The sequence below is a fragment of the Apodemus sylvaticus genome, chromosome 10, assembly GCF_947179515.1.
Source record: "Apodemus sylvaticus chromosome 10, mApoSyl1.1, whole genome shotgun sequence".
In the NCBI taxonomy this organism is placed as follows: domain Eukaryota; kingdom Metazoa; phylum Chordata; class Mammalia; order Rodentia; family Muridae; genus Apodemus; species Apodemus sylvaticus.
Window position 1 is genome coordinate 79020920 of NC_067481.1, and position 14208 is coordinate 79035127.

General features: G+C 47.2%; 1 protein-coding gene across 2 annotated transcripts in view; it reads left to right on the forward strand.

Moving 5' to 3' along the window:
• The window catches only part of Cyfip2 (cytoplasmic FMR1 interacting protein 2), a 119311-nt gene that overhangs the window by 18345 nt on the left and 86758 nt on the right, over positions 1–14208 (forward strand). For both annotated transcript variants that reach the window (XM_052195804.1, XM_052195805.1), the window contains exons 2-6: positions 1596–1735; positions 3531–3620; positions 7183–7260; positions 9034–9135; positions 13268–13449. In XM_052195804.1, coding sequence (XP_052051764.1) covers positions 1619–1735; positions 3531–3620; positions 7183–7260; positions 9034–9135; positions 13268–13449 — 569 coding nt within the window. In that variant the 5' untranslated portion in view covers positions 1596–1618. The remainder of the gene's footprint in view (positions 1–1595; positions 1736–3530; positions 3621–7182; positions 7261–9033; positions 9136–13267; positions 13450–14208) is intronic.

Genomic DNA, 14208 nt, shown 5'->3' on the forward strand with positions numbered 1-14208 from the left:
AGTGCAACACGGGGCTAATGGTGTTCCCCTTTTCTTTGTTTGAAGATTTGCCTTGTTGTTATTTATGTTAGTGCAGAAGAGGGCACCAGAGCCTCTGGAATGGCAGTCACAGGTGGATATGAGCCAGCCAACCTGGGTGCTAGGAACCAACCTCAGGCCTTCTGAACAAGCAGTGAGCACCCTGGACCACTGAGCTCTCTCTCTAGACCCAAGCTTCACTCTCTTACCTTCAACTAAATGTATTTAAGACTTTTACTCATGCTCTTAAGTTCTAAGTAATTACCACTTCTGTTTGAATCACTCTGTAGTGATGAATAAGTTCTGGGTATTCATAAGTTTTCAGAGGAGTGACTTTAGGGGATCCAATTTGCTCTGTTGATTTCTAATCTCAGTGTGCTGTGGTAACTCATAGTGTTGGTTTGGTTCACTTAAGGGATGCAGTTTGAGGTCAGTCACTGCGTGACCAGGCAGACCTACAACTTGCTGTGTAACCCAAACTATCTTCAAATTCTGGATTCTCCTGCCTCAGCCTCCCAAATGCTAGGATTACAGGCATCTGTCACCATACCTGGTTTAAGATGTCATTTTTGGAGGTTACATATGGGAACACGATTTATACTCTAAGTCATACGTTACAAGTTTTTTATCAGTTTTCACCTGTAAATTTGTGTTTAAAAAAAAAAAAGAATCTTCTCCTTGCGGGGTGCTATATATTCTTAAAGTAGCATTTAGCTTGGGTTGCTAAGCTGCTCTGCTTATTCCTTGCTGTTTTGCCGCCTGACAGAGTTATCTAACCAGCCCTATTCTGCCTGCGTTCAAGATGAAAATTCCTACTGAGGGCTGGTTGCTTTGGTGTGGTCCATAAAACGTCCCCAGGCCAAGGAAGATGTGGCAGCTTCTTCATTGCTGCAAACAAGGCTGGTTTATAGGAGTTAACAATGACATAGTCCCTGCTTAATTAGCCTGTAAAACCCAGACCCAGGTTCCCTTGATCATCCTGGCTTTCTGTGATGGATTATTTATCCCGTACCATTATTTCAGAATGGAATTGTTGAATGTCCCTAAGAGGAGCAGGAGGCCCGGCCTGTGTCCCCTTGCCCAGTATCAATACACCCATGTGGGTGTCACATGTCAGATTACACCCCAGAGCTGTGCTTCTCCACCACTCATGTGGGAGCACACTCTAACTTGTATGAAGCTCAGCCGAGATGCCCTCACCATGCATATATTATCTAATTTATTATCTTTGTGTGTACATGATGTCGTGGTGTCCAGTTCATGCCATGGTGGGTGCATCAGGGTCAGAGGCCGACATGTGAGAATCAGGTCTCTCCTTTACCACGTGGGATCCAGGGATAGAAGAACTCAGGCTTGGCAGTGAGTGTCTTTACCCACTGAGCCATCCATCTCACTGACCGTCAGACTCAGATTTTAAAGGTGTAGGTAGAAGACACCTGTGAGGAAGTGGTATTTGAGAGTGACCTTGGTGACCCTTGACCTTTCCACCTCCAGAAGGGGCTTGGACAGGGTGAGAACAAAGAATATATTTGGGGGTGTCTGAAATTCTCCCTTGTCGTTCTCTTCCTCTCCATCAGTGTGAAAGACCGACGCCGCAGCCATGACCACCCACGTCACTTTGGAAGATGCCCTGTCCAACGTGGACCTGCTGGAGGAACTGCCCCTCCCAGACCAGCAGCCATGCATCGAGCCCCCGCCATCCTCCATCATGTACCAGGTAATGGAAATGGCAGCTTGCAGTGGAGAGACCCTGAGGTCCTGAAGAGGGCTACCCTGAAGTACAGGGAGGAGGAGGTCTATCGAGAAGGTGAAAGGTCAGGAGCTGATGGAGTCCCTGTGCACTCTAGGAGCCCAGTGGAAGGAACAGATTAACTAGAAACTGTGTGCCAGCACCATTTCCCTTCCCTAGGGAGCATGTGTTGATCCGTTCTGACCCCAGATTCCTTCTGGGCTGTTCCTGTTCTTGCACCAGCCGGATTACAGCATTCCTGATCTCATGAATTAAATATCACAGCTTAGAAGCCTCTAGAGTCTGCCCGGGTAATTACTTTTCTTCTTGTGTGTGACGAGAGCTCACATGAGCCCACATGACAGCCCGGGACTCACGGAAGTGGGTCACAGTTGTTTGCTTTAGCCCTAGATCAGATCTTTCGATAAACCACCATCCAATGACTTACGGCTGTGACCCTGGCAGGCCATGAGGAGGACATCCATGCAGCTGGAGGCAGCCTGGCCAGAACCCCTTGTCTGGGTGTGCCAGGCTGAGAGCCACATTAAGGAGGAATGGGTTGATTTGGAAATTGGGGCTATCTTGGACCTTTTCGCTAAGGCTTAAATGGTGAACTATGAATACGTATAATTAATTTTTTTCTGTTTCATTCAATAATTAAATGTATCAGTCACATACTTGAAGATTCATTTCCTAGATTTGACTTAAAAGTAGCTTTTAACATAGATTACAATTTCAATTATATAAGCATATTTTAATTTCAGTTACACATAAAGATATTTTCATTATAAACAAAATGGAAAAATATAGCATAGGAATTTTTTTATCCCAACATACCCTTCTCTGTGTTGATGAACATTTTGTTTTATTAAATAAATATGATATATATTTATTCTTTTTACTAAAATAGGAATTCATCATATATATACACGTGTGTGTGTGTGTGTGTGTGTGTGTGTGTGTTTTCCTAATTCATCTTTTCCTTAAAATTTATTGTGGAGCCAGGTGTGGTGACTCACAGCTGTAATCCCAGTATTCAGGAGGCTGAAGGAAGAGGATTTCCGTGAGTCTAAGACCAGCCTGAGCTACAGAGAGAGCCTCTGTCTCAAAAAAAAAAAAAAAATCACAGCGAGAAAAACTTCTGTGAATATTACTTGGGCATCAGTGCAGTAATGCCACCTCATGGTTAAGTGGCTTGTGGTCTTTTCTAGGCCACTGTACACACAGACATCTACGTGTTTTGCTTTTGCTGGGTGTTTCCATCTTCCCAGGTTGTTTAATTGTGAAAAGTGCCGCAGTGACCTGCTTGTCCATTGACTCCTGGGCCCCCTTAGGCAAGCACGTATGAATGGCTGGATAGAAGCCAAGCACACCTTGACTTTTAGCAGCTGTTTGGACTTGCACAGTCAGCTGGAAGTATGGTTTCCTTGTGCTTAGATTTTTTTTTCTCAATCATGACGTCACACATATAAAACAGATTAATGTCAGTGTATTTATCACATGAATAAATGGGCAAAGTTTGGAATTTAAAAGTGTCGATTTGGAATTAAATGATTACTTCCAAGGCTTGGTTGTGTGAAACCAGTCTCCAATGAGGAGTAGGTCCTGCCTGTCTGCCCTCAGCTGAGCTGGTGGTAAGGGGTAATATTTGAAGCCACGGGGCAGTAGGATTCCACAGAAAGTTCGTGGGTTTTTGTTGGCAACTGTTTGTTCTCTAGACAAACAGCCAGCTTGGATGTGTTTTCCAGCAACCAAATGTCCCTCCTGTCTCCCACCTCCACAGGCTAACTTTGACACGAACTTCGAGGACAGGAATGCATTTGTCACGGGCATTGCAAGGTACATTGAGCAGGCAACGGTCCACTCCAGCATGGTAAGTCTCCGTGACCCGCATGTTCAGATGCATACCCCAGGGAAGCAGGAGGAGCCACGGACAGCTTCCCCTGTCAGACCTGCGCTACCCCCTAGTCAGGGGACCTAATCCTAAAGATGACAGTGATGTGGCTTGGCAAGATATTATTTATTGACTCGAGGAAGCCACTGGCCTAAATCGTTCATGAGTCCAGTTGTTTCCCATTCCTCTTAGGGTCTGACCTTAAGGGGGCAGAATTCTCTTCTTCCTTTCTATCCTTACAGACATTTGCAGAGTTCTAGATTCCACATCTGTGGGACCCCTGCGGTACTTCCCCGAACCGTTCTCACTGTGTGGGATATGTTCTACGAACCCAAATCATTTTTTATGCATGGTGTGCCTGCTATGAGCTCATTCTAGAGTTGGGGTGGGGCCAGTCTCAGTTCTTGGCTAGTTAAGTGGGAAAGAGACAAGCCCACCACACCTTTTCTATGCCGGCATTTCAGGTTCATTGTCTCAGTGAATCTTCACACAGACCCTGTCTGGTAGGTCATTGGTAGTCCCACTACCTCAGATGGCCAACATTGGAGCCTCTCAACTGTTAAGAAATTGACTCAGGGTCTCACAGCTGAATGGTGGTAGTTCTAAACTTAGGACTCTCTGGTGACAAAGCTTGGCCCTTGGCCCAAATAAAAAACTATAAATGTTCCACATTGTGATAAAAGTTTGAAGTTCAGCTCTTCAAGGGGCCTTGAGAAGGCCCGAGGAAGCCTGATGGAGGAGGCCACTTTTTAGTCCAGCCTTGTAAGAGGGTAATGATAGCGTATGTTGTATACACTGCTCTTTGAAATGTAGGCAGGGCAATCTGCTATGTGATAGCATCAGAGCCTTATAATTACCCTGGGGCTTGCAAAGGGATCATTATACCTATTGTAGAGATGAGAAGACTGAGGTCTTGAAAAATTCATAAGCGAGTTGCTCATGGCCCTATAGCCAGTAAGTCCTCGCGTGAACCTGGGAATGGTCCTGACCTCTTTCTGTGGTTCTCTCCATCCCTTGGAAGGTTGAAGCAGTCAGAGATGAGATGGGGAGGGGGACTAGCAGGTGGCCATCAGCACGAGCAAAGACAGAATTCTCAGCTGCCCAAAATGGGGATGTGTCTGTGTGTGGTACTGTATGTGACATTGATGGAGAATGAAGTCTATACATGGAGATCATATTTGATACCTAGGCTGCTGTAACAAATTACCATGAGTAGATGGTTTAAATGGTAGGCGTTTCCTTTGCACAGCCCTGGAGGATGCGATTCCTGGACCAGGTGTCAGCAGGGCTACTTTCTCCTGATGTTTCCTTGGCTTCCTCTGTCTCATTCCTTACAAACTCCTGGGTGTCAGTTCTTTCTATGTGTACATAAGGGATGACAGATTGAGAGTCTGCCCTCATGATGTCCTCTGAGCTCCAGTCAGCTTTGGAAAGGGCCCACCTAAAAACAGAGTGGCAGTTTCAAGTACGAGTGGTGTGTGGGGAGCCTGTGACTGAGGACCTTCATTCATTTCCTCAGAGTGCAGGTCGGAGGCTGGAGACGAAGCCCAGTTGTTTGGGTGCCTGTCTAGAACATGCAAAGCCCTGGCTTGTGTGTACCAGATCTCCAGCACTAAATAAACCGGGTGTGGCCTGGCAAAAGCTTATAATCCCAACTGTGGGGAGGTAGAGGCAGAAGGATCAAAAATTCAGGATCACTCTCTCAGCCTCATAGGAAGCTTGAAGCAAGCTTGGACTAGAGGCCCTATCACAAACTAACTAACTAACAGCTAACTAACAACCAACCAACCAACTAACAACTAACAACCAAATAGATGGATGGATGGATGGATGGATAGATAGATAGATAGATAGATAGATAGATAGATAGATAGATAGATAGCAGTGGATAATTTTCAGACATAGGAGAGAAGTTTCCGAACTCTGATTCTGCCATGCTTTATCCATAATTCCTCTCGGGATGAACTATAAAGAGGAGCAAATGGAGCACATACACTGGGCGAGACTCTCAAAATGATTGTTGCTGGAGGCGTGAAAAGGTGGGGGCAGGGGCTTTAGGGGACAGCTGTAGTGATCACGTACATGAGTGAAACTGCCTGTCAATTCCAGCTGGCATAATGATTCTTTGGGGTGGGGGGAACTAGAACCAGACAGACTGAGATATCTCAGAAATACCAAGTCACAGAATCACATGGGCAAATCTGAAGGACAGGCTGGCTCTAAACATGATTCTCTTTGTTTTCTGAGGCTGCTGTGACAAATTGCATAAACTTACTGGCTTAGCAGATAGATTTTTTTTTTTTTTTTTGCCTAGCAGTCACAAAGCCCTAAGTTTGGTCCCAAACACCCACATAAACTGGGTATAGTGGTAAATGTTGTAACCCTAGCACTTGAGAAGTGGAGATAGGAAGATCAGAAGTTCAAGGTCACCCACAGCTGCCTAGAAGCATGTATCTCTAGAATATATATATTATACCTATATACAATATACTATATTATACATAATATACATATATAAAAGACGGCCTAAAAGGAACCAGTAACTCAAGGTTCCCAAGGCTGCATCCAGAGCTCTTGCTGCCACGCCATCTTGACCTCTGTTTTCTGGGCTTGTTATATAACAACCATGGCTAGAGGACAGAGTGCATATCTTGGTTCTCAGTCCTGCTTCTGGCACAGAGCCTGGGACCTGAAGATGCTTGCTGAGGCCTTTTTTTTTTTTTTAACTGAATGAAATTATGCATGCTGAGGGCATTCAGGGGCTGAGAATAGCCACGTGCTCCTTACATTACTGTCAGTTCCTCTTTTAGACACGTGTGCCCAAACAGAAGAGAAAGCAGGCAGCCCATGGGGTTGGTGTCGGTTGTTTCTGATCTCAGGGACAGCATGTTACTGACTTCTTAATTAAGAATGGAAGCTGTTGCTGTTGGGTAGACTCACAATAAGTAGCAAACTCCAAATTAAATTGGATTCTGCCCTAAAATGTATTATAAAGTAGATATGATAAGTGAGATTTAAAGTTCATTTTTTTCCCTAGATATATTTACAAGGAGAGCAAGCACAATGCTAATTCTTGTCTCCTAATATTCTTTGAGGTATGCTTCCCATAACTGGAAACAATGTTATACAACTGTCCCCACCATCTAATTTCATTACCCCATGCAGACACCCTAGAACATTAGCAGTCACCCCAGATCCTCTCCCCACGTGTTCCCAACAACTACAGTGTGTCCGTAAGGCTGTACCTCTTGTGGGTATTTAGTCCAAAGGAATCATAGAATATGTGGCCTTTCATCTGGCTTTCACTGAAATTCGTATTAGATCAGATACTCTAAGATGTAAGGTGCACGTATGTGACTTATCTGGAGACTTTGCTGGAATATAGGTTCTTAATCATAGGCTCAGACAGAGGTGTCAGCAAGCCCACAGGTGATACCACTGTTGCCTGCCACGGTTCACATCCTGGGTGCTACGGATGCAGAGGCTGGAGAAGCCCGTGGCCCTAGTGTCCTGTCCTGATGAACGTGCTTTGCCCTTTCAGAATGAAATGCTGGAGGAGGGCCACGACTATGCAGTCATGCTGTACACCTGGCGCAGCTGCTCCCGGGCCATCCCACAGGTGAGGCCGTCCTTGCCCTTCATGGAGGCGGCACTGCCCCTGCAGCGCCCCTCCAACCTGAACCCAAATCTGAGGGCTGAGTTCTCCGGGAGGTGGGACACAAATTGGGGCCTCTGACCCAAAGGACTTCCCATAATGCTACTGACAAGGTCCACGCCCAGCGTCTTAAAAACAGTTTCCCGGCACATGCTGTGCACCACAGTATTTTATTTCAAATGCAGTAGATGTCTCTTGCACCCAAGCTGTCACAAAGGATCTAAAGTAGTAAGCGTGGTATCTCCTCACTTCTTCACCTAAACCTCCTGCTTCAGATGGTTCTAGGTCATTTTATTGGCATGAACATATTTTATAAATCCAATCATTACCACAAAAGTGTATTGTTTCTTATTTTCTACACTGTCTTGAACTTGTGTAACAAAACCAGCAAACTATATGCACAGCTCCCTTCTCTCTCCCTTTTAGCTCTCATATTTAGGGGCAACTATTATTAATTTTTTTTATTTTTCACATTTTTAAGCCTGGTTTTGTCTTTCTTAAACAGTTGATCATCTGAAAATTGTTTTTTTGTTGCTGTTTATTCTTTCTCTCGGGAAGGTGTGGCATACATGTGCCAGTCAGAGGACAATCTATAGAAATTGGTTTTCCCCATTTAGTCAGGCTTGAAAGCCAAGTGCCTTTCTCCACAGAACTGTCATCTGGCCAGCCTCAGAATTTTGTTTTTCTGGAAAAAGGTACCATACTGGAGCTGTGGCTCAGTGGTAAAGCATTGCTAAACATACTCAAGGTCTTGGTGCCCAAGGCCTGGATTCTTTCCCCAGCAGTTTAGATAGATGGATGGATGGATGGATGGATGGATGGGTGGGTGGGTGGGTGGATGGATAGATAAATAGATAGATAGATAGATAGATAGATAGATAGATAGATAGATAGATAGATAGATAGATAAAGTTCTGTGGCCTTTTTGCCTGTCGAGTGTGATGGCACCTTTTCATAGTCATTCCAGAGATCCACCTTAGCCCTTCCAATGTTTGTAATGGTACATGTGTGTGAATGTATACAATTGTATCACCTTGTCCATTTAATGATCCAACGGTAGTTAGTAACTAGCCATTGATAACCATAAAAGATTATCCTTGTCCACTGGATGTGGTACTCACCTGTAATCCCAGCCCCTAGGAGGTGGAGGCGGAGGAGGATCTTTAGTGTCAAGCCAGCATGGGCTTACATAAAATGATTCACTAAAGAAAAAAAAAAAGCATTGGCTCACTCTCACACCCAGCCAGCCTGTTAGCAGGCTTGGCGCATGCGTGCTCACAGAACAAACATATGGCATGTGGTACTAAGGGTGCATGCTGACTGACAGCACCAGGCGGAGGAAATGGGTCCCTGGATGACACAGCTTAGGTTATCCATCATGAACTTGGAGATGGCTGGGAGGAGGGAGGAGCTTTGCTCCGAGCATATAGCATAACAAGGGGAGACTGGTTCACAGGCACAGGCCAAGAGGAAAAGGAGCAGGGCCCAGTGTTGGGATCGATCAACTGGCTCCTTTACTGCAGCCAGTCTCCAGGGAGCGCTTGTGGGGCTTGTGAGTCTGCTACAGCTCCCTCTCACTATGGTGATCCTATCCACTGCCACCCACTACACAACACCACATGCACACTTCACGTGAACCCTGCTCGTGAGACGGCAGCTGGGAGCCCAGTTGACGAAGCCGCCTCTCTCTCTCTCTCTCTCTCTCTCTCTCTCTCTCTCTCTCTCTCTCTCTCTCAGGTGAAGTGCAATGAGCAGCCCAATCGGGTAGAGATCTACGAAAAGACGGTGGAGGTGCTGGAGCCAGAGGTCACCAAGCTCATGAAGTTCATGTACTTTCAGGTAAGGGGGTGTGTGGGTGGGTCCACCGCAGAAGGCTCATGAAGCCCCACTCCCACCCCTCCACATCTAGACTTTGGTGCCAGGTCACTTTGGTTTTATCCAGCTAATATTTTTGAGAGCTACCTACAACCCCTGTGGGTGAGCCAAGCCAACAGGTGCCCCCCCCCCTGCAGAGGATGTGACTTAGTGAGTTTGTGTATGCTTAGAGCATGGAGCAGCAAAAATGCACACTAGTTTTGAGGGCATGGCATGGGCGTGAGTCAAATACGATATACAACACTTGTAGGTTGCAGAGTATCTACTTGTCGTTGCTACTTTGGGGACAATGGCCTGGAGCTATGACCTGGGTGACAAGAGGCAGGAATGTGGTGGTCATGAGAAAGGCTCCAAGAAGACAGTCCTGTGAAGTCCCAAGGCTGTAGGGATCAGTGTGTTCAAGAAATGGGGAGCAGAAAGGCAGTGAGCTGCAGAACAGTAAGAGCAAGGGAGTGGTCCAAGGGGGAGGCCAGAGGGGGACAGGGACACATGACATGAGCACTGTGATCCTGGACTTTGGATTGGATGATGTGGGCTGACCTGAGCTTTTAGGACATCTGGTAGGAAATGCTTGGGAGATGGAGGTGGGAAGAGGCTGGAATAGAGGAACTCGGAGGAGCAGGAGAGCAGTCAGGAGCTCTGGAAGAGTCGTTTTTAGAAGAGGAAGAACAAGGATAGAGCCAAGGGCCTTCACAGTGATGGGGAAAGCTAATGATAGCATGTAAGGACAGGAGACAGGAACTGCCAGTCACTTCCTGGGGTCTCACTGGCAAGTGCGAGGGTGTCAGGGAACACGTCAAAGCCAGTCTGTACCCCCACAGTGGGTGACACAGCATGTACAACTCACACCCTACATATGTTCCATTCATAGAGTGTTGACACTGGCCAGGACCCACCCTGTAGTCAGCGTCTAGGCAAGAGCTAGGACTGAACTGGAGAGGTGCCTCAGCCTGGGTAAGGAGCAATGCAAAGTCAAAACCCAGTGCTGCTATTTTCTAACCATGTGTGACTCACTTTATACACACATGCACACACGCACACACACACACATACACACACATGTGCACGCACACATACACACAGGCACGTACGTGCACACAACAACACAGGGAAATGAAGCCTGTCTCTCAGGGTGGTGGAAAAGATAAACTCGGTCTCTATAGGAGCCCAGGAGGGCCCTGTGACAGCTTACAGTGTTTCTTTCATAGCTGTTGTTAGTAGCATAGATGGCCTGGCTTCCCAGAGCCTAAAGTCTCTTCTGGGAAGCAGATCCAAGACAAAAGAGCCATCAGAAACTAGATGGGAACGAAGAGTTTCCCCAAAAGAGGCACATATGGAAGGAAGGATCTGGGGTGATTCACAGCCTTGTGCCTGGCACTTTGGCCATTGACTAAGCATGGAAACAGTAGTGGGTAACAGTGAAACTCCCCAGCAGCATGCGTGGCCATCCAGGCACTCGGCAGCCACCGTGGCCATCCATATTAGGTGCTCTGAAGCCTAATAAAGCATCTCCAGGGATCTCAAGGAAGGCTTACTTGGCTCACAGTTGAAAGGTTCACAGTCCATCACGGCGATTTAAGCGCGCTGTCAGGAGCAGGAGGTAGCTGGTCAGGTTATGCCCAGGTCAGGAAGCAGGGAATGGCGACAGCTGGTGCTCAGCTCACTTTCTTGCCTGTTGACTCCACTGGGCCCCGAGTACATGGGATCTTGCCACATCTCGCACACATGCAGGGGAAGCCTTCCCCATTCAGTTAGGCCTTTCCAGAAACACACTTCCTGGACACACCGAGGGCTACGTCTCCATGGCGAGTCTAAATCCCATCAAGCTGAAAGTTGAGAGTAACCATCACACCACTGTGAACATTGCTGGTGGGGAACAGTTCCATCCTGGCAGAAAGCCTAACCGGACTGGCTGTGGCCTGCTGGTTCTTGGTAGAGAGGAACTGGCACAGTAGAGAGGAGTTGGCCACAGTAAGCTTTGGAAGTGGAATGGAGCTCACATCTGCACACAGAGATCCTCTTCTCCACACACCTCCCTCCCTGTGTTCTTTTCCTTCCTCCTCCCCCTGCTCCTCCTCCTGCTCCTCCTCCTCCATTGCTCACTACCTCTCCATCGCTGCTGTTGCTTCCTCTTGCTTCTGAACTACAACCCCCCCACCGGTACCCTCCCCCCCCCACATACTGGTGACGGATTCTTTGACATATCGTATTTACTCTTGTGGATCCCCCAGGTAGACTGACAGTCCAGCATGCCCCAGGGTCCTCACAGAGTTGGGTATTTATCACACAATCTATTCTAGAATGTTTTCAACCCTCTGAAAGAAATCTCCTGAGCCATCACCCCACACTACCCCAACACCCTCTCCTTCAGCCTTAGGCAACTACTAAACGACTTTTTATCTCTGTGGATTTCCTGTTTGGACATTTCCCTACAAATGATGTTATACAGGACGTGGCGTTTCATGCCTGGCCTCTTGCAGCTGGCAGGTGTTTTTCAGTGTCATCTGTACTGTAGCAGGTGACAGAATCTAGTTGGTTGTTTGGCTTGTTTGTTTGTTTTATGACAGCTCACCATGTCACTGTCCACATACATACACTGTATTTTATTCATCCATTTACCAGGTGATGAATATGGGTGTTTTCCCCTTCGGGTCTATTAGGGATGAATGCAGGACACCTGTAAGAGCTTCTGTGTCATTGCAGGCTTTTCTGTTTCTCTTGGGTTGTGAGCTGGTTAGGATCTTGTCAACTTGACAGGAGCTGGAGCCACATGAGAAAAAAATTATTGACTGATGAGATTTCTCTATTGACTGACCTGTAGGCAAGTCTGTGCAGGCATTTTCTTGATTAATGATTGGTGTGGGAGGACGCAGCTCACTGTGGGCTGTGCTGCTGCTGGCCTTGTGGTCCTAGATTGTATGAGAAGCAGACTGATCAAGCCGTGGACCCTCCAGGGTCTCAGCTTCAGTTCCTGCTTCTTGTCTTATGTTCTTGAGTTCCTGTCCCGGCTTCCTTCGGGGTGAACTGTAAGCTGTGGAATGAAATAAATCTTTTCTTCCCCAAGTTGCTTTTGGTCATAGTGTTGTTTATCACAGCAATAGACTGCAAAGTAGGAAAAGCAGGACCCTGTGAGTAGAGTGCTGGGTCACTTAGCTACTCCACCCTAGGCGTGCAAGTTTCCAAATTGCTCCTGCAGGCTGCTGTCAGCTCCGCAACTACTGTATGATACAGGCCACACTACCGCTGTATAATACAGACCATACTACATACACGTGTGTCCTCATAAGAGTCTCTAAAAGCAGACAGCCCCTCCACTATTGACTTTGATTTTCTTTAATATTTATCTTATTTTATATATATATGAGTACACTGTAGCTGTACAGTTGTGAGCCACCAGTTGTGGTTGCTGGGATTTGAACTCACGACCTTCGGAAGAACAATCAGTGCTCCCAGCCGCTAAGCTATCTCTCCAGCCCGACTTTATTTTTCTCTATGCTCACTCTTGCTGAGGCCAGCCCTGTCCTTGCTTCCTTAGGCCTCTGATAGCCTCAGGGCCTTTATGGGAAGCTGGTGCTTCCTTCCTTCCCTTGTTCCTATCTTTCTCCTTCTCTTTCAAATTATTTCCCTAAAAGGTCATTTCTTGGTGATTCCAGTCTTTCTCCCTAGAGGAAGTTCTTGTGAGCCCTTCCCAACCTCTATCCCTTCTTTATTTCCTGCCATATCAAAGATGAAATTCTGCTGCACAGAATTTATTTCGTTTCCTATTACTTAATTAGCATATACGATCCTTAGGGAAGTTTGTTTTTTCTTCTTCTTGTTTTGATTTCCGCCTGACCTCAGTCCGTACAGTGGCTGCATGGTATATAGAAGATGCTCAATAATCAGCTACTTGTTGGATGCACCTCTGTCTCTCCTGGCGTTTCACACACTGGGGACCTGGTGCTCCTTAGCAAATGTGTTTTGGACTAACTCATTAGGTCGACTGACTTGGAACAGGTCCCAGCACGCTCTCACGATTAGCTTTGGAAACAGGGACATCTCAGAGAAAGCCTGCCTGGCCCAGCAGAGAGCCCTTACCCTGTTCCTCTGTCTCCAGCGCAAGGCCATCGAGCGCTTCTGTAGCGAGGTGAAGCGGCTGTGCCACGCCGAGCGCAGGAAGGACTTTGTGTCCGAGGCCTACCTGCTGACCCTGGGCAAGTTCATCAACATGTTCGCGGTCTTGGACGAGCTCAAGAACATGAAGTGCAGTGTCAAGAACGACCACTCTGCCTACAAGAGGTCAGAAGCCCTCCCTGCTCCCTGGACTCTTCCCACAGACTTATTCCCTAGTAATAATAGAGTAGCCTTCCTCAAACCGAGCTGTTGTGTCAGGGTGATCTGAGGAAGACCGTTCCAAGGTAGGGCTTCAGAAGAGTTGATGTGGGTTGGGCAGGCTTGATGTCCCAAGATGGAATCTGGTCCTCACCTCCCCCATCTACGGGACGGAAGCCATTTCCACCAGGCCTACCTCATGGCCATGAGGCACTGAATTGTTGTTTTCTGTGAGAAACAGAAGCCACTGCTTGTGTTCCCAGAACTGTGAAGCCCAAGCACACATTCCCCCAGTGACCCCAGCGGCCGCATTTGGCTGGCTCTCTCTCTCCCCCTCTCTACCGGATCTGCCTCTCCATGCTCTCCTCTCTCAGGTAGGCCTCTGCAGTGGCTTCCTACCAGCCCATAGCATAACCCCAGCTTTCCAGAAAAGAGCACCTCCTTCCTCATGCATTTCAAAAGTCCCAGCCAAGATTGCTATCAATCTAACTTGCTAGTCTCCCCGCCAGACACTGAGTCAGGTGGAGGTGATCTGAGAGGATGACAGAATTAGGGGGCCGTGTCATTGTTGAAAACAGGGCTGCGATTAGGAGGTAACCAGGATCTAGCCACCCAAACACAGGGAACACTGCAAAAATATCAGATCCCCAAGTAGTTGGTTGAGGCTCAGATGAGTGCCCATGTCTGTCTATACCTCCTGGAAGGGTTGCCCATATCACTGGCAAA